General features: G+C 41.2%; 1 protein-coding gene across 1 annotated transcript in view; it reads right to left on the reverse strand.

Moving 5' to 3' along the window:
- Positions 1-19794, reverse strand: part of ETV5 (ETS variant transcription factor 5) — a 59520-nt gene that overhangs the window by 11929 nt on the left and 27797 nt on the right. Inside the window, 5 exon segments of the mRNA XM_038583633.1 lie at positions 3831-3890; positions 5981-6240; positions 18013-18245; positions 18247-18301; positions 19228-19357. Of these exon segments, the coding sequence (XP_038439561.1) occupies positions 3831-3890; positions 5981-6240; positions 18013-18245; positions 18247-18301; positions 19228-19357 (738 nt within the window).

A 19794-nucleotide genomic window follows, 5' to 3' on the forward strand; every position in this document is an offset into this window, starting at 1 on the left:
TTTTCTGTGTGACTTTCATGAATAAATAAATAAAATCTTAAAAAAAGGGGCGGGGGACGGATGGGCTCAACATGCATAAGCAGAAATGAAAGAAAGGGAGGGCCTAAAGTGAAACAGGTCGAGGAGAAGGAGGGCTGGCTGGCACTCTCAGTCCATAGACCCTTATTGTACGTTTGGTGCTGACTACTGTGTCATGTCACCAGGGACCCTGGCGAGATCTGCGGTGCCAATCAAAGCCAGCTAACAGGCTTGCTGGGGACCACATCCGACCCCACGGCCGAGCCCGTTCCTCAGGTGTGCGAGAGCCAGTGCCCGCTAACCTGCCAGCACAGCCCTCTGCAGAGAGCCCCGGCTGCTCCTGCGTGCCCATCCCCGTGCTCACCCACGTGCCCATCCACCTGGCTGTGCAGTACAGGGGTGTGCTCGAGTGCCAGGGGTGCAGCGGGGGCAGGCCAGGAGACTGGCTACTCTGCAATGAAGGACTAGCAGGAGATTGTGGGAGGGATTTGCTAGGACTTGAAAAGTCCATGAATAAAGATGCCAAGAAATAATCTGCTGCTCTTTTTTCACAACCAGCCAAGATCACGTTCTTTTTGGCAGGGCCAGCGCCGTTTTTAAAAGGCCCTGGGACTGGGAAAGTACTACCTGACTGGGATTATTTTGAGGTTTATATTATTCATTTTTGTTTTCTCAGCCCCAGGCACTATATCTCGGTCTCACTTTTCTTTCCCTACTTTATTGTCTGTCTGTCTCTGCCAGTTGGGTTATAAGCTCCATGAGAACAAGCACCGAGTCACTATTCTCATTATCTACCTCCTTCTAGCACTGTGCCTGGCATAAATATTTATTGGATTAAATAATAAATAAATGTCAATAAAATATATTCCCTTTGATATCATTAAGCAAAGTGAGACCCGGGATGGTGGGGGGCATCACAGAGTGCGGGCCATGAAGCCAGACTGATACACTTGGAATCGCTGCGTGCCCTCTCTGCACCCCAGCTTCCTCATTCGCAGACAGAGGAAGACACTATGAGAACTAGTTGTGCGAGAATATTATGAGTTAATATATATTCTGTTACATTGATCTGTTTATCTCCACACCTCAGTGTTAAGTTCCCAGCACATAAATGTACGATAAATAATAGTTTAAAGATTATGATAGTAATTGTACATTGTGATAAATAACTATTTAGAAAGTAATTGTAGGGGCACCTGGGTGGCTCAGTTGGTTAAGTATCCAACTCTTGATTTCGGCTCAGGTCACAATCTCAGGTTAAGATTCTCTTTCTCCCTCTGCCCCTCGCCCAAAAAGAAATTAACTGGATAATGTGAGAGCTTTATCTTATATAGTCCTGGTCATAGATTCTATATTCCTTGAGGATAAGGACCATGTCCCGAATATCTTAGTATCCTTATACCATCTTGTACATAATAAGTGCTCAATGAATATTTGAATAATTATGAAAGAATCTCCATTAAAAAAAAGATTTAAGAACACAATGTTAGCTTTGTAAGTCAGGATTCAGTGACTTCTATGATAAATTTATTTTCCAATCTGGTACTAGGAAACTGACTTTTATGACAAACTGTTATACTTTATATTATCAACAAGAATTACATAATCCCCCATGTTTCATGTGTTGTATTTTTTTGTTTGTTTGTTTGTTTTTGCCTTGGCTATCAGGAAGTTATAATTTTCCTGACTTTCCAAGTGGATTTTGATACTCCAGTGGTGTTTTAACGGCCTTATCATAAAGTCATTATAAGTAAACGTCTTCAGAGTTTACACTTCTGTCAAACTTGCCATGTGATTTCTTTTTTTTTAATTTTTTTTTAAATGTTTATTTATTTATGATAGTCACAGAGAGAGAAAGAGAGAGAGGCAGAGACACAGGCAGAGGGAGAAGCAGGCTCCATGCACCGGGAGCCCGACGTGGGATTCGATCCCGGGTCTCCAGGATCGCGCCCTGGGCCAAAGGCAGGCGCCAAACCCCTGCGCCACCCAGGGATCCCTTGCCATGTGATTTTTAGCAATGTTCTTCCTCTGGACACAGATGCTACATTCACAATACAGAGGGGAAAAATGTAAGCTGGGATGAAATTCTAGGTTTGGCTTTTAAACCAATCAGGTGAGGGCCTGCCCATGAGTATCGTTTTGGTGTATCTGTGGTTTTTGGTCACTGCCACACGAGGTTCTCTAAAACATCTGCAAGGTACTGTTGGCTTAAGTGAAATTTAAGTCAGTTGAATTAGCCCTAGCAGTTACATCGGTTGTGGCCACAACCATCCCACCACTCAAAGGCAGCAGGAAGGAAGAACCTATTTGAGGAGCCAAGTGGAAATGAAAGATTCACACGCTGTGCAGAGATTCCAGGTGAACGCTAAGGCAGAACGGCTATCTTAGTAATCACAGATGCCAATCAGAAACACTTGTTTCACTAACTGGCATCCGTGGTCAAGCCTATAGAAGGAGGAAGGAGAAGCCACATCACGGCAATTTAGAGCAATTAAGAATGCAGGTCTCTTTGAAACTAGCTTCTCAGATGTGTGCGGGGTCGGGGAGAGGAATGGGAAAGAGTAGGGGGAAAACACAAACTCGCCAGATATTCTGTGTATAGTAAGCAGCCCAATGCTTTACTAAAAATATTTCCTTTAAGAGCATGCTCCTTTCTAAATGTTGTAATTATGCAAAAATGTTTTCCTCTCTTCCCCCACTCCCTCCCAGTTTGCCTGCTGCACACATCAATTGCTGCCGCAGAAACATTTGGGAACCTGGAAGAGAGCCCCACACAGCTGTGCCAATCGATCACAGTCAGAGGTCCGGTAGACAGCCCTTCCTTCCCAGGGCTGGACACACACTCAGAATATTCTTGGGTCCCCAAGATAGCCCTGCTGGATCGCCCCTCTCACCAGGTCAGTGGGAGGCAGCTCCTATACAAATCATGCTTATGAGCCAATCACTTACAGAAAATGAGCCATGCTTCCTAGTACAGTTTTATTAGCTTTTTAATCCTCCTTGGATACACATTAGAATCACCTGGGGATCTTTAAAAAAAAAACTACAAATACCTAAGTACCACCCCAGAATTTCTGATTTACTTGTCCTCAGTGAAGCTTGGACACCAAAAATTTTAAAAGCTCCCCAGCGGATTCTAATGTGCAGCCAAAGCTGCAACTTATGATACTATGGTAGTTCTCAAACCTAAGCATGCATAGCACCACCTAGAAAGCTTGTTACAACACAGAGTGCTGAGCCCCTGGAGGCTCTGATTCAGTAGTTTGCATGGGGAGGGGGGGTCCTGAGAATCTGCATTTTTAACAGATTTCAGGTGAAGCTGATGCCATGGGTTTGGGGAATCACACTGCTCTGGCTATTTAAGGACAGATATATAGGACAAAAAAACAAGACATGCTTCTGGGGAAAATGTACTAAGAAAAAAACCCCTTCCTTGTTTCAGTGTTCAAAGAAATCCTAAACCTACCATCTCAAGTAGTCACATAGTTTCCAAGTTCTAGTTCAGGCTGATAATATTATATATATACAGCTATATAAACCTCCTTGAATGGACATGTGGAAATCAGATTGGTTTATTTTTTTTCTTTCATAATATTCCATGAACTCCTAAAAGTTAGTCATTTCTATTGACAATGATGGTGGTCCTCACTGTGTTCAGGAGTGTGCCTCAAAATAACTGAAGATTATCATCCATTAGCTCTCACTTTGATGACTTAATAAAGGTTTAAACCATCTATGACCCCAAATCTTAGCCTGGAAGCTAAGCAATTTTAAGTCTGCTTAAATATTATTTTTTTAAAAAAGTTACTCACCTTCATGGTTGCTGGAGAAATACCCCCCTCTGATATAGGATGACTGGCAGTTAGGCACTTCTGAAAGACAAACAGACACACCATCAGTAATTTCTGTAGGTCAATCAGCACATCTGTTGAAGTGCAGCCCTGCAGTAAAGCCCCCTAGACCTTCTCCTGCTCCCAGGTCATGTCTTTCTGGTCTTGTCCAGGGAAAGAGGTACCACCCTAATAGGCAACATGGGCAATGCCATCACCCACCATTTGGAAGTAGGACCCCTGACTCCTGATCAAGAGAACTAGGAGGAAAAAAATGATGCTTCATTCTCATAACTTATTCATTTTAGAAATTGGCTAGCACCAAATCTGGTGACAGAGTTAATCATAGAAAAAGAAAGTGGCTTTCAAGAGGCCAAGCTTGGCCTTCTGTCTCTACTGACTCATGGGCTTTGGGGGTTAGAGTTAGAAGAGGTGTTCTTTAGATCTTTCCCAATTTGCTCCCCTTTATAGCAGATGGTCACATCCAGTTCTGCTCCAACAGATGAGGGTCTTTTTAGGCCAAAGAGATTAGGGGATTTGAGGTTAGGAAGCCAGGACAAGAGCCAGTGGGGGTGGGGGCAACCTGCCATTTACAAGTACATTTCCCCACATTGGAAGTGTTGGAATGAAACCCATGCTCAAGTGAGCTCTTCTTCAAGCATCACATTATCAAGGTGTCCATTGAGAGGACAGCTGGTGAGTTGAGTTTTGCCCATGTGGGACACAAGAATTATAGATATGGTAACATCTGCCAAGGGTCTTGCTTTAAGGGGGAGTAGGGTGGAGTGAAAAATTCATCAGGATGAATTAAAAATGTCAATCCCAAAGGAAAAAAATGTTGCTGGTCATGTGTTTTCCTGAGAAAAACACATGAAAGTCTTCAGGAGGAATGCCAGTGGGAATTTTACAAGCTCTCAATACCTATACACTGGTATTTTTTTTTTTTTTAAATCATAGAGCAACAGATGTCTCCCTTCTACTTCCCAGCCTTTCCCATAACCCATTTCTGCCTGAATTGAGCAATCTATGTATTATCTCCCAGAAGGCCAAGAGTAAACTATATATATCCTATTCTGTTTGCAAAAGTCATTCAAATACATACTGTCTCACCCCTCTCCAGAGTCTTCAAGAAAAACACCCATCAAAAAGGCTAAAAACCTATCCACCCCACTCAAATTCCTTGAGTACCAACTGCAAGAAAAGAGTGAAAAAGTTTAATTTCTGAAAGAAGAGGAAAAGAACAGGAGGAAGTTGTTTCTGAAAGTGCAAACTGCAGAATTTCAACTCTCCTTTCCCCTAATGATCTCATTTAACATGCCCAGCCTGTAAGATACGTAGTTAGTGAATGAGTGTATGGTGGTAGGGGGAGATCCCCAATGACAGTTTAAACTTCTTGATATGTCTATTTTTTTAGATGAGAGGTAACCCATAAGCACACAATAGGTGTCCTAACATGTTACCTGTCCCCGTGTATACCAGCAGCATCTGAAGGACACCAGGAACTTTCCCAGATGAAAACACTGCAAGAGGGCAGTGAGTCCCATGAAGCAATCAGCAAGACAGCCTTTTCCTTGGTGGACCCAGCACCCCATAGAGCCACGACATACTAGGTGCTTTCTCAGAATACTATTCATTTCAAAAATAGAAAGAATCCCATCCTATGTGTAGATTTTCTTCCTTATGCTCATATTAGTAGTTTATGAGTCCACTGTATTCAAAAAGACATAAAGCTAGTGGCAGGACTAAAATGCAGAAACGATATTTCCGATGTCCAGTGACCCTAAGATAATAGGTCTTATAAAGGGCATAACTGGGCAAGGATCCATAACTGGATCTCTGGGCTTGGACTCAGAGGTGTATTCCCTACCACTTTTGAATGCCAATTCCATCTCCTACCATCGGATGGCTTTTTTGTCTTGTTTTGTATTCAGAATCGCTTCTGAGCCTCTTGGCTAAGATCAAGTGTTGCTTTGTATTCAGTTATACATAAACAAGTCTGCCTTTCTAGCTCCTAAGTTCTTTGAGGGCGACTTTTTATAAAACTATTTCCTAAAGCCCTGCACATAGAAGACAATAATACCAGACAGATAAACAAGAGAACAAAGAGAGGAATGGCATGATTTTATGCTAACCTGAATCAACGCAGTAATCCCGGGGCTCCTGCTTGATTCCCATTGGTGACTGGAACCCATGTGTTGGGGGGCCTGGCATGCCTGGGACCCCATGTTCATAGAGTGGATCATGGTATTCTTGTTTGAATCCCTGAGGGGGTGGGGGAGCTGCAGGGACAATGGGTTCTGACATTTGCCGGTGGTAATTGGGGCGATTATCTCCAGGAACTCCTGACTGAGGAGGGAAGGGGTGGCAGGGTTCAGACAGTTGTCTCTGAAATCTGTAAGAAGAAAGTAGTTATAATTTTTAACTAAGAACATGATATATGCCTACTCTGATTAAACACTGGGAATTAGAAATTCAGATAAAGGAAATTATTTGCAAAGCACTTATTAATGTATATTTCTGAACATTTTACCTTCTTCCCAAAATTATATGGCATATTTCAGACCTCTTGAGTCAGGGAGTGGCAAAAAAAAAAAAAAAAAAAAAAAAAAAGAAAGAAAGAAAAAAAACACCCCAAAGCAACGACATGGTAGCCTCTTATCTCCCATGCATGTTTATTTCATGCAGTCTATCTGTATAGTTGGGTCAGATTATGTGTTTAAATATATAAAACCACTTAGTTGCAAACAGTACTAACATATACATATGTTTACTAGTTCATTCCTTCTTTGACCTATATATAGAATTAAAATTTAAAAACCAAAAAAAATAAAATAAAAACCAAAGTGTACAAATTGGCCAGTTATAAAATGTAATTAAAAAGTCCCATTCATAATAGCAATCAAAAACATAAAATCTCTAGGAATAATCAGGAAATGTGTAGGCCATAAGAATAAAACCTTCAAACTGTTTTCTGAGGAAAAGAAAGAAAATTTAAGTAAAGAGAAAATATTTAGGACTTAGAAGCTATTGGCTCCCTATTATTCTTTAAAAGCAATGCCTTCCCAATCAACTTGATAAAATGATGCTAAACTTCAAAGTATTAAATAATTTTTGAAAAGAAATTAATGATTAGATATGTACAAATTTTCAAAAACCACAATAATTAATACAGCAATAAAAGAATGAAAGATAGTCAAGGGAATCAAACAGGGAGTCAAAAACTGTCAAGAATATTCTAAAATTTACTACTTGTTAAACTTAGTATTTCAAATTAGTTGGGGGGAGAGTTAGATCCCTGTTTTATACCACATGTCAAAATAAATTTCATATAGATTTAAGATTTCAATGTGAAACCTTAATGGTAGAGAAAATAGATGTGGAAACATATAATCTTGGAGTGAGGGAAAACCTTTTTACACATCATACCAACAGTAAAAAATCATCAAGATAAATACGGATATTTCTAATTATATAAATTCTACAGTTCAAAAAAACACCAGAAACAGAATCAAAACTGAGGAGAACATCTCTAACAGTCAGAATACATTATAAACAAAACCAAAAACAAAACAAACTGGGGAAAAATCTCTAACAGGTGTAGCAATGTTAATATTGTTGACATAAGCAGCTTTTAAAAAATCACCAGAGAATGAATATCCCAGTAGAAAAAAATGGGTACTGAACATAAATAGGAAAGTCACTGAAGAAGAACTACTAATGATTGTAAACCAACAAGAAGTTCAACTTCATTAGTGATCAAAAAAGTACTGAGAGAGAGGTTTGTCCTGGTTACTTGGAGGATGAACAAGCAGTTAACAAATCTGTGCCTGGCACATAAAAAGCCCTGAAATCATAGGCAGATGAGATCTAGCTACAAGGATGGTCACCAGTGCAAGTCTGCAAAAAGGGAACTGGCTAAGCACATTTATGATAAAGCTATTTAGTTGTAAGCAACAACCAAATATGATATAATACTCAAATATGTAAGAACTTGGAAAGCTATTTTTGACGTATTGTTAAATAGTTAAAAAGAACAACAAATTTTTGCAAAAATAAAAAGTCTGTATGAAAAAAAAAGTATTTTTGGGATCATGCAAATCTTGGAGAGATCTGCATACCTAAACGTGAATAGTGAATACTGCTTATCTTTGGTTGGCTATGATTTTAGGTGATTTTCTTTTTTTGCTCATCTACAGTTTCATACATATGTACTACTTTATTATTAACTGAGTAGCATTAATATCCTTTAGCTGTTAGAAAAACCCAAAAGTGTACCGACTGCCCCTGATCTGTTGGAAGGGCAGTGTAGTGAAAGGGAAAGCGATAGGGGGCAAATTTTCGTGGCTTCAGTTTCCTCATCTGTACCATGGGAGTAAATTATGAATCAAAATGCTCTGGAAGGGTGAAATAAAATCATGTCTACAAAGCATGGTTTCCATCACACCTGTGAGCACTAACAGACTTCAGGAGGGTGGGTGTAGAAGTCAGAGATGGTAACCCTAAAGGTGAGGTCTCCATCCATGAAATGTGCATAATAAATGTGCATAATCTTTGTGTATAAAGAAGAGCGTTTGTGGATCTATGTCCTCAGGTAGAAAGCAGGAGCTGAGGTTTGGGTTCAAAAATTAAAAATCTACAACTAATTCCAATGGAATTTTAAAACCCAACAACAGAAGCCTATAATATTAAGGTCTTACCTCTAATTTTAGCTTGAATCCTATGAATAGCTTTCATAAAATAATTTGAATTTGATTTGAATCAATCTGTGGCAACAGGTGGCCAACAGATTTCTAGAATATCAAGATTTAAAATCTTTAACTGAAGAGATCTGGATACAGATAAAACATTGTTTAGATCAGGGTTTAGCACTGCACTCACTCTGTGTGAATCTTTGCTACCTTACCAAAGGTACTACCGTAAGATCATGTCATGACATGAAGATCCCCAAACAGTTTTACATACGCTTAGCCTTTTATCCCAGACACCAAAGGCATCCGAATCTGCCTGGCCAATGTATTAAACAAGTTTTACAAACTATATAAGGTTCGGTGGGTTGAGAGCCTTTCGCTGTGGCGCTGAATGCATTACAGTGGAACTTCATCAGGAATGCGGATTTTCAAGGTTGCTGTTATTTAAGGAAACCCTTCCATGGTCTTTGAAGAAGTGTAAATTTGAAACCCGGGTTTAGGCTTGACATTTAGAATACAGGCAGCAGCAGCACACTGCAAACCTGAATTTCTGAAGAGAATTCTGAAGAAGTGGGCAGAAAAGAAAGATGAAGATATTCTCAAGGCCTTATTTTTATCAAGAACCAAAGCTTATACTAGAAGGAAGGAACAGTAACAGAGGCACCCATCTTCCACACTCTCTCCTCTCTGCCACCATCTTAGCACCTTCAAAGGTGACCTCCACAAATCACTTCCTTTGATGGCTCTGAGAGGGCGCAGAACTGCTCAGTTCTGTAACCAGAGCCTCTGCAGCTGGCAGGCCCAAGCCTTTCGCTTCCTCTCAGCGCCTATCTTCTCACCTTCCAGAATGAAACTCTAGAGTCGGCCTACTGCAGTCCCTTCAGGAAAAGGTACTTCCATCTGGGTACCAGCCAGCAGCTCCTGCCCCAACCCTAAGCACCACTTTAAGGGTGAGAGGAGCTTAGGGGCCTCGGATCTGCAGAACAGATTCCATACTTGGGAGGGTTCAGCCCCGGTTTGTTTTGAGGGAGTGGCATGGCAGGCAGAGGGGATCCGAAGGGTAAGTCACAAAACCAACATATTGGGAGAAAGATTCTCTCCGAGCCTGCTGCCGATAATGGCTTTTATTTGCAGAGATTAGTAAAGTAATTCCGTTCTCGTCCTCAAAATACATTCTGTGAACTTTACTCACTGACCTTCATTTGAACCCTCTTCCCCTTTCCGCAATCCTTTTGAAGTATCTAAGAATGTGTTGTATATATAATACAGCTATGACAAAGATGCCTCTTGTTTACTGAGGCAGGCAATCATTTTCAGTGCAGGAGCCGCCTGGTTCCTCACAACCCCCTTCTCTTGCTCACCGCCCCCCCTTCTCGCTCCCACACCCGTCATCCCAACAGAACTCCTCAGGCCCTAGTGAACTCACAGTTGCTGAGCAAAAGGAGATTTCTGACTATCGAGGGAGCATAAATTCAATAGGTTACGGATTAAGGCTTTTTCGGTACCAGTTTATTTAAAGAACCAGTTATTTATTTATTTGTCAGATTTATATAGCGCCTTTCCTCCCAAGAGCTCACCCACGCTACCAACATTTGGTTTACGTTATGAAAACCGTTAGATGCTTTTTCTGCATTTCCTTTTCGGTTTCTGCTGCCAACACACAGAGTAAACACAATGCTCAGAGGAAGAAAGGAGAAAAGTGTGGATTTGACGAAGGCTACACAGTGACTATGGATGCCAGGTAAAGTAGCCATGGTTCAGAGGCCAGCTGGGAGATGATACATAAAATCGGCCAGAAACCACCACCATGCACTTAATATATCCATTTAGGCTAAGAGAAGATAGAACAGGGACGCAGCATAACTGGGTAAGAGGCTGTGGCCGTAAAGGAAGAAGATCCTGGGCTGAAATCCAATCTTTACCGTTTACTGTCTGTGTGACCTTGGGTGAGTTATGTAACTGCTCTGAGCCTCACCTTCCTTGTCAATAAAGTAAGGACAACCAGGATACCTGTCCAAAGGTTTGTTGTAAAGATTACAAAAACTAATGCAAGAAATAGGGCCTGGCTGGCTGTTAAGTTCTCAATATATGTTATTTTCAAACACTACCATCAACTGCCCCATCTCCCCCTTGACCCACCCCAGAAGGCTAAATTCAGAAGCTAGACAGTAAGGGGAGATCTTAAGGAACCGGGAGAAAACTTTAACACACACATAACAGACTCCACTAGTTGCCTAGCCAATATCCATTCTCCTTTCTCAGAATGAAAATGCTATTTGTATTCACATTTATTTCACACTAATGTTTACTTTCCTGCCATCTACCAAGAGCCAGACACTATTACAAAACCAAACTCAAACACTCCCTAAAAGCACACCACAGAACTCTGAAAAAGCTCTCGGGGCTCTGTGAGGCCTGTTAGCACTGCCGAAACTCAAATGTGGCCCATCTCAACTATGATAAAAACACTGATAGATGAGGAACAAAATATGTCCTTTAAGAGACTCGATGTTTGTCTGATTTCCTAACATCAAACAGAGAAGGATGGTGATGGAAATACAAGATATTCTCAGAATAACAGCTGGTGAGAGTGTTAGCTTTATGTGTATAACATTAATATGCCTGATGATACAAAGATTAGGGATAAAGAGAGGTTTACACGTTAAAAACTTAACCAATGCAGCAACAGAAGTTTCTAAGCTGTGTTATCTGCAACATTTTAGGAAGATTCCTTTATGGAATGAAAGTGTCACAGAAGCTAGCGTTTACTGAATACCTTCTCTGTGCTGGTATGACTTCATCTAATCCACCCAATGATTCCATGTGTTAAGTACCATTCTCCCATTTTCAGATGAAGAAACCAAAACTTAGACAAAGTTAAGTGCCTACCTGAGGTCATACAGAGAGGAAGCAGCAAGCTGGGATTCAATCCCAGACCCAACTCTAGAACCTATACTCTTTCTGTGACTGCTTTTAAATACTTTCTTGATGATATTGAAATAAAAATCATATAGTCCAGACAGCTAGAAAACTCCCATATGTTTGGAAATTAAACAATATATTTTTAAAGAACTACAGGATTGAGAGAAAAAAATAGAAAATGCTTAGAACTGAGCTTTGAAATTAAATCAGAACTTTAATTTAAATCAGAACTTGTGGGATGCAGCTAAAGCAGGACTTGGGTACGGAAATCAAATAATTGATTGTCCAAATCAGGACATTTGGGGGAGTAAAAAGGAAAGCTATGAGCAGTAACTTCCATTAGGCACCAAACATAAGTGACCTGGGACAAACTGAGTATCTGGTCACCCCAGCCTTAGGAGAAGTTTAATTTGGTTATATGTTACACTATAAAGAAAAAAAAGTGGGAGGCCAGGGTGGCTCAGAGGTTGAGCATCTGACTTTGGCTCAGGGCATGATCCTGGAATCCTGGGATCTAGTCCTGCATCAGGCTTCCTGTGTGGAGCCTGCTTCTCCCTCTGCCTGTGTCTCGCCTCTCTCTAAATAAAATACTAAGAAAAAAATAAAGAAAAAAAAAGCTAAAAAAATTAATGCATGAATCATCCAACCAAGGCAGTTAGGAAAAGAAAAACAAACAAAAAAATAAAAATAAAATAAATTAAAATTTTAAAAAAAGAAAAAAACAATGAAAGAATGAATAAAAAATTTTAGTAAGAATAGAGAGAAATTAATGAAATAGAAAACACCTAATAGAGAGGATGAGCAAAACCAAAGTTGATTTGTTGAAAAGACAAATGACATTGTCTGCCAAGGACTAACTAGAGATTTTATGGCAATTAATTTTAAAACTCACACAAAATGGAAAAATTCCCAGAAAAAGTAATTTATTAAATTCACTCAACTAAATAGAAATTCAGAGCAAGACCAGAAAAGTGAAGATGCTTAACCGGTAATTAAAAATCTGTCCACAAAGAAAATATCAGGCCTAAATGGTTTTACTGGTAAATTCTTCCAAAAATTCAAGGAATAAATATTTCCAATTTCACATGTGTTAATCTAGCATACATAAAAAGGAGGATACCCTCTACTCATTTGATGAGAATAACTTCAATGCTAAAACCCAACAAGGATAATATAAGAAAAAAATTATACGTTATTATTTTTTTTCCTATACAGATGCAGACATCCTCAATATATATTAGAATAAAAAGTCCAGGAATGCAAAAAAGGTAACACATAACAAATAAGTTGGATTTAGTACACAAATACAAGGTTTGTTTCAAATAAACCAGTATAACTCACTACATTAGGAAATGGAAGGAGAAAATTAATTTGATGATGTCAAAAGACACAGAAAAAATATTTGATAAAATTCAATATTCATTCATATTTAAAACTCTGAGTAGGGATGCCTGGGTGGCTCAGTGGTTGAGTGTCTGCCTTTGGCTCAGGGTGTGATTCGATTCCAGGATCCCAAGATCGAGTTCCACGTCAGGCTCCCTGCAGGGCACCTGCTTCTCCCTCTGCCTGTGTCTCTGCCTCTCTCTGTGTGTCTCTCATGAATAAATAAATAAAATCTTAAAAAAAACCAACAACAACCTCTGAGTCAACTAGGAATAGAAGGAAATTTCCCTTAGTTTGATAAAAGGTAACAAAACAACTAGGTAAATATAGTGAAATGTTAAAAACAATCCCTCTAAGATTCAAAACTAAAACACCTCATACTCTAACCATTAGAAGTACATTATTCAGTCTGTCAAAGAAGGTTCCATTAAGCATCTCCAAAACTCAGTTTCGGATCCCAAAGTGAATTTGTGCTACCATACATAACATGCTATTAACAGCAGTGCGTGGAGAGGAGATGCGTCAGACACATTCACTTCATTCCAGGCCAGGCTACAAATATGACTCACAGTCAAGTTCTTCCCTCTCTAAAAACTACAAAATCTAAAGGACAAAAATGAACGGCACTTTATTGGGGATGGACTTTATGAGAGGAAGTGGAAACAACAGAAAGCCCTGAGTATATTAAATCTCTTAATCTATACAGCATCTTTAGGGAATGAATAGTTACCTATCAAATCACATATCCACAAAACTTAAGCTCATTCCTTTAAGCTTTAAAGCTTTGCTTATAACCACTGTGGGAGAGAACTTTCCCGAACAGGTTAGGTGATTCGCATAACTGATCCTTTCTTGATGACTCTGGGACATTCTATTCTATCAATTTCAGCAGGATAGCCTATCACAATACTGATGCCCTTGGAAAACATCAAAAAAGCAGGGGATTTTTCCACCAGCCGTACTGTCTTGAATGCCGTCATTTCTTGAGATTTGCTTCTTGATGCTAAGTGAGAGAGCAGTGTATTCCAAAATTTTTACATGATAAATTTCCTAGTGGAGCCTCTTCAGTTGAATTATGGGGACTCTTTCAACTTGAGATGTAATGAGAAATGGTGTAACAAAGGACAAAATCATACTTGGCCAGTACAATACTTATAACACAGGAACATTTTCTAAATTTCCCTCACCCAGCCCATATAAACATCGTAAGCAGCATGATGATAAAACTTTTAAGATTAGGATGGCTGAACGAAAAACACGCCTCCTCTTTAAGGAGCAGCTGGTCTTTAAGGATAAATGGAACATGTCTCAACATGCCAAATTACATGCTTTATTTCCCCCCTCCTTGGGGGGGAGGAAATCACGAATATAAATCATGGCTTCCAAACACAGTATTTATCTTCTAAAAATAACTTACGACTTGTGAAAAATTATATACTAAGATTATATAGAACATTAAGAATGTACTTTTGAATAGATTATATTTTATTTGTTTAAAGTATAATCCTAGCAAGCTGCTGTCACTATCAGTAAACATAAACTGAGGACAAGTATGATACTGGGCTGAGAGGGTTCTAAATCATGGTTTTTAAGCCTCAAAAAGTTTATTCAACAGCAGAGATAAGGCATACTGTGAGCAAAACAAAAAAGCTATCTGTCACAACATGAGTTTAGATGAGTGAAGCAGGAATTTAGCAGGGTTTTGTAATTTAAAACATGGGTAAAGTTCTGGTAGTTTAAGAGGATGTTAGCAACCCCCTTCCCCCAAATCATAACCAAAACAGTGCAGTTATAAATGTTTTGGTTTCTAAATGTAGGCCCCTGTATTTGGCTATGTGACCATTAAGGAAGCCCCTTAGCTGCTCTGAGGCCTGATATTCTTATCTATGGAACAGGGTTTTTTACTCCGCTTTGGTTAGAGGATTGCTAAAAAGCTCAAATAAGACTATTTCCTGGAGCACCTGGGTGGTTCAGTCGTTAAGTGTCCGACTTCAGCTTAGGTCATGCTCTCAGGATCCTGGGATCAGGGCCCCACATCGGGCCTGACACTCAGCAGAGTCTGCTTCTCTCTCTCCCTCTGCCCCTCCTCCATTTGTGTTCTCTCTCTCAAATAAATAAATAAGGTCTAAAAAAAAAGACTGTTTCCTTCATATCCTGCAAAATACCATATATTTTTGTTAGGGGGTTCTTTTTGAAGTAATATTCTCAGATTGCATTTAGATTGAAAGTTAGCAAAGAACAAACTACAATTACTGAAAGAAAGTAATCTGCCCCATTTCGTGCAGGTGTAATAGTTATTAGAGGTGGAGTTATTAAGCTTGTTATCATACACAAGTGCAGTCACTATTACTTTTACAAAATCAGACCAGGGATTTTAGTTTGCCTCATTTTCTTTCTTTCTTTTTTTTTTAAGATTTTATTTATTTATTCATGAGAGACAGAGAGAGAGAGAGAGGCAGAGACACAGGCAGAGGGACAAGCAGGCTCCATGCAGGGAGCCTGACGTGGGACTTGATCCTGGGTCTCCAGGATCAGGCCCTGGGCTGAAGGCGGTGCTAAACCACTGAGCCACCTGGGCTACCCAGTTTGCCTCATTTTCTGTGTGCTCTCCAGTATCTACAAGCAAAATCATTTGTCATGTCTTTGGTGTAATCTGCATCACACAAATATCCCATGGATACCCTCATTAATAATAGACAAGGGCAATAAGAACAAAATTCAGAGTACTGGGTACTTGATGCATAAGGAAAAGGTGGGTTTGAGTAAGGATGGGGGTAGAACAAACAGCTATATCATGATTTTTCAAAGTGTGACAATAAAATATCCAGGTCATGCCCCCAGACCCACCACCTCAAAACCTGGGGCAGAGTAAGGAATGTGCATTTTAAATAAGCCCCTGTGAGAACTCCTGTAACTGGCAACTTCGCAACTACAGTGTTCTCAGGTAGAAGGCTAAGTGTCCAGGTGTTGCTCTTCACCCTAGTACTCTCAAGGATCTCTGTATCAGCCTAGAGCACGAGAGGTCTTTTTATTCTCAACCTGTACTCCTGGGATGCCTGGGTGGCTCAGCGGTTGAATACCTGCCTTGGGCTCAGGTCGTGATCCCAGGGTCCGGGATCAAGTCCCACATCAGGCTCCTCACAGGGAGCCTGCTTCTCTCTCTGCCTATGTCTCTGCCTCTCTCTGTATCTCTCATGAATAAATAAATAAAATATTTAAAAAAATAGACCTCTACTCCTAATGGCAGACTGTAGGGGAACTAAGTCCACAGGCAGATGTCAGAGGAATCCCCGCTAAAAAGAAATATCTGGTTTCTGGTTCCTGCCTTTCTCTCTTTGGACACCTGAGGGCAGATACTCCTGGATCTCAGGATCAAACTTCCCCCTTTCGGGGGTGGAGGGGGGCTGGGAAGCCTGGCAACAAACCTACTTCATCACCACTAAGACTAAGGCTTCCTGTCTGCCTGGGCTGCAAGAGGACAAACATTCTCCTCACTCAAGCCCTCTGGATAAGAAACAGGGATTGAGAGGGAACTGTATAAAAGAGATTTAACATGAGTAATTCTCACCATACACATAGTGTAACAAATACAAGGTTTGTTAAGTATTTCATATACCAAATATATGTACGCCCCATCCCTCCTCCTCAATTAATAATCCCTGCAGAAAATCAGGAAGATATTGTTTAAAAAACACAAAACCAAAAAACTTTTGAAATAAAAATGGCATCCAGGCCTGAGTTCACCAACTGGCAGCCTTGCAGAGTGATTTTGCCCAGAGAGGTTTTGTTTAGTCTGCAAATGTTGCTGTTGTTTTTAATTTGAATTAGTTGCCAACTTAAAAAAAAAACCAAACAAACAAACCAAAAAAACAACAAAAAAACCCCATACAACCTGGAATTTTTACATAAAAATCCGATTTCTGAATTCTCTTGAAGAAGTGTAAGGCTGTTAACAAGGCAATAAACTGGCAAAGCTTAGTGGTAGCTGTCTCCTTCGGATGAGCTCCCCATTGAAACCAAGGCTCACTACTGAGCCAGCCCCCCAATCAACACTCGCCCCTTGGGTCCTATGTATCATTGGTGTTCATGGTTCTGGGCCTCGCTAGGGGAATAAAGACTAATCAGCCAAATTATGTAGGTCTTTATGGTGACTTTCACAGCAAGGGGCAAAGGGGACCAAAACCAGAGAAAAATGTCTTTCTTTTCTGTATTTCATCTAGAAATAATGTGACCCCTGAGCAAATACTGGGAGGCATTTGGGTTGGACCAGGCCTTGGGAAGGTATATATTCATACAGCCTCCCTCTCTTGCCCCTCAGCCCTACACCCAGCCAATGCAAAACAAGAAAGAGAGGAAGGAACTGCAACGGTCACCATCTTGCAACTCTTGGTAACATCACTGACAACTCCCCATCTATATATATTCCAGAGAGACTTGAAATAAAAAGACAGAGGTCTCCAGAACACCCTGTACAAAGGAAGGCCACAGGCATCCAGAATTCTAAAATACCTAGATCATGGACTTACAAGGCTAGGACCTAAGAAGTTAAGTTTGGTGTTTGCAGAGGAGGTTCCCTTTTCACTTTAGTTTGTTTGATGAATGAGACTCTGGCCAAGTTACTCCTGATGCCTCAATTTCCTTATCAGGAATGTAGAACTACCTACCTGGAGTGAAAGGAGAAGATTTCTATCTCACAAGTAGGTAATTACAAGTAATGTCTTTTGCTAATTTCCTGTTAAAATGTGTTAAACTCAGACGAGTAATAATACCTTTTGTAATTTAGCAACCTTCCCATGTTAATGCAGTATTTTTCAGTAGCATAAACCAAGGTTCAATACCAGGAGGCAGTCTCCAGTGAGTCAGGAAGCCCGTCCTCAGTGAGCGTCAACAGACTGTGTATCCTGGTCAAGTCACTCTTCTACCTCCATAATGGGGCGATGGTACTAACAATCCCTCCTTCACCTACTTCATAGATCCTCTGAGTACCTCAAGAACAGGGTGGTATATAAACAGGTCATATTCCTATTATTATTCATCTTACCTGACAAGATGCCTCAACACCATGAGAGCTTTATAGGTACCTGGTAAAGACAAGCAACTCCTTCCTCTCTCCCCATGGGGTCAAGGGGAGGAGGATGGAGGCAGCAAAAGCAGCCCGGATCAGCACCCACCTCTGTTCTGATGGATACTGGTTTTCAGGCATCATCTTTGGCATCTGCAGGGGCTGATGTGGTGGCCGGGGGACCGCAAAGGTTTGCTGCTGTGGTCCAGGTTCCGGAAGCGAGTGGGGGGCGGGGGCAGGGCCCACCCCTGGTACTGGGCCAGCCGCGGGGGCGTGCGCAGGGGTGGGCAGACTTGGCTGGGGCGGGGGGAAGAGGGAGCTCTGATGGGTGGGGGACAGGGGGGGTGGTGGGAGGGGTTAATGGCTTGAACCCGGAGGGAGGCTTCCTATCATAGGCACTGGAAACAGAAAGAGAAAAGGAAGCATTAAGCTGCGATGGAGATGGAGCCGAGCCTTGGTGGCCAGGTCGGCCAGGACGCCTGGGCTAGCTTGCAGGCCATGTTGCCAGGAAATGACAGCATTAACATAGTTAAATTGCTGGCAGCCCCGAGGGAATATTTGTACCTCCGAAAAGTGACAAACACAACTGCGTCACAGGGACTTGTTTAACACTTCTAGTGATTCTTCTCAAAGATAATTTTAGCCTCTGTTTCCGGTTTCCTTTTTCCCCCTTCTAAGAGCATTTTCCATGTATGCGCCTGTAGGGATGGATGGTGCGGGGAACTTATGCCCTGGGGAGGAGGGTCCTGGCCCCCTCTCCCAAGTACTCCAGGGTCCCAGGGAAGCAGTGAGATTCCCTATTGAAGATAAATTTTCTGCTGTAAGATCACTTGAATTAACGGCTCTTCTCCCCCTTCCAGGCAGATCTATGTTTATCTTCTAGAGCAAAGAATGCTTTAAAATTAAAGCTTCATTCCTGGGGCCTGGATATTCTTAAGTAAAGGGCACAGGCCCTGGGACTTTTTCATATATTCTGATTTGAAGATTACTTCTTTGGTGCTTAAAGTTCACATTAACATATGCTAGACATGGAGAAGTATATCTTCCCTCCCTAGAAGCCACAGATCAAATATCCCAGTATTCAAGGTTCTTTCCCTCAGGAGGGCTCAGTACCCCATGAACACAGTTCCCCTGCGGAGCCCGTCTAACAGTTTTACTTTTTATGTGCAGCACAAAGGCCCCATCTGTACTGGGCTACACACCTAGAGGCCGACATTGCCACGAGAGACTACTCTGAGCGCTACTCTGAGTGTCTGCTGAAGAGCACTTGAAGCCGTCAGCCTGACGGCTCCTTTCTGGCCAGCCTTTCTCTGGCTCCACTTACCAATAGCTGTAGAGGCACTTTTCTCCATAGTTAGCACCGAGAGCCTGCTCGTGGCTACAGGATGACAGCTCCGAGGAGGGGCTGTGCAGCTCCCGTTTGATCTTGGTTGGAGGTGGGGCATGAAGCACCACTGCAATGAGAAGAGGGATGGAGGGGGTGGACAAAGAGAGGATAGCCGATTAACAGGGAGCACAATGCTTTCCTTCTGCAACCCCTGTAACTAGCTGATTGTTCTTGGAAGTCATGTCAAGTCACATGCCAGAGAAAGCCAAACACTTAAACACAGAGCCTTCCATCTAAAACCAATGAAAAGTTCTTTCAAGTTGGAAGTCATCATCTGACACTTTTAATTAACCATGTCTTTTCTCCCCCCATTTTGTTGGTGTTGGGTTTGCTTTTCGCAGAGGCTTTGAAACCCTTAAAATTCCTGCAGGTGTCGGTTCGTCAAGAAAAATGCAGGTGTGATAGAATGTCAAGGGTTGCAGACATGAAGAATTTTGTTTCCAGAAAAGACAAAAACAGCCACAGATATACTGGTAGACATCGCACATTAACTTCCCAGAGGCT

Source organism: Canis lupus, chromosome 34 (assembly GCF_011100685.1).
Source record: "Canis lupus familiaris isolate Mischka breed German Shepherd chromosome 34, alternate assembly UU_Cfam_GSD_1.0, whole genome shotgun sequence".
In the NCBI taxonomy this organism is placed as follows: domain Eukaryota; kingdom Metazoa; phylum Chordata; class Mammalia; order Carnivora; family Canidae; genus Canis; species Canis lupus.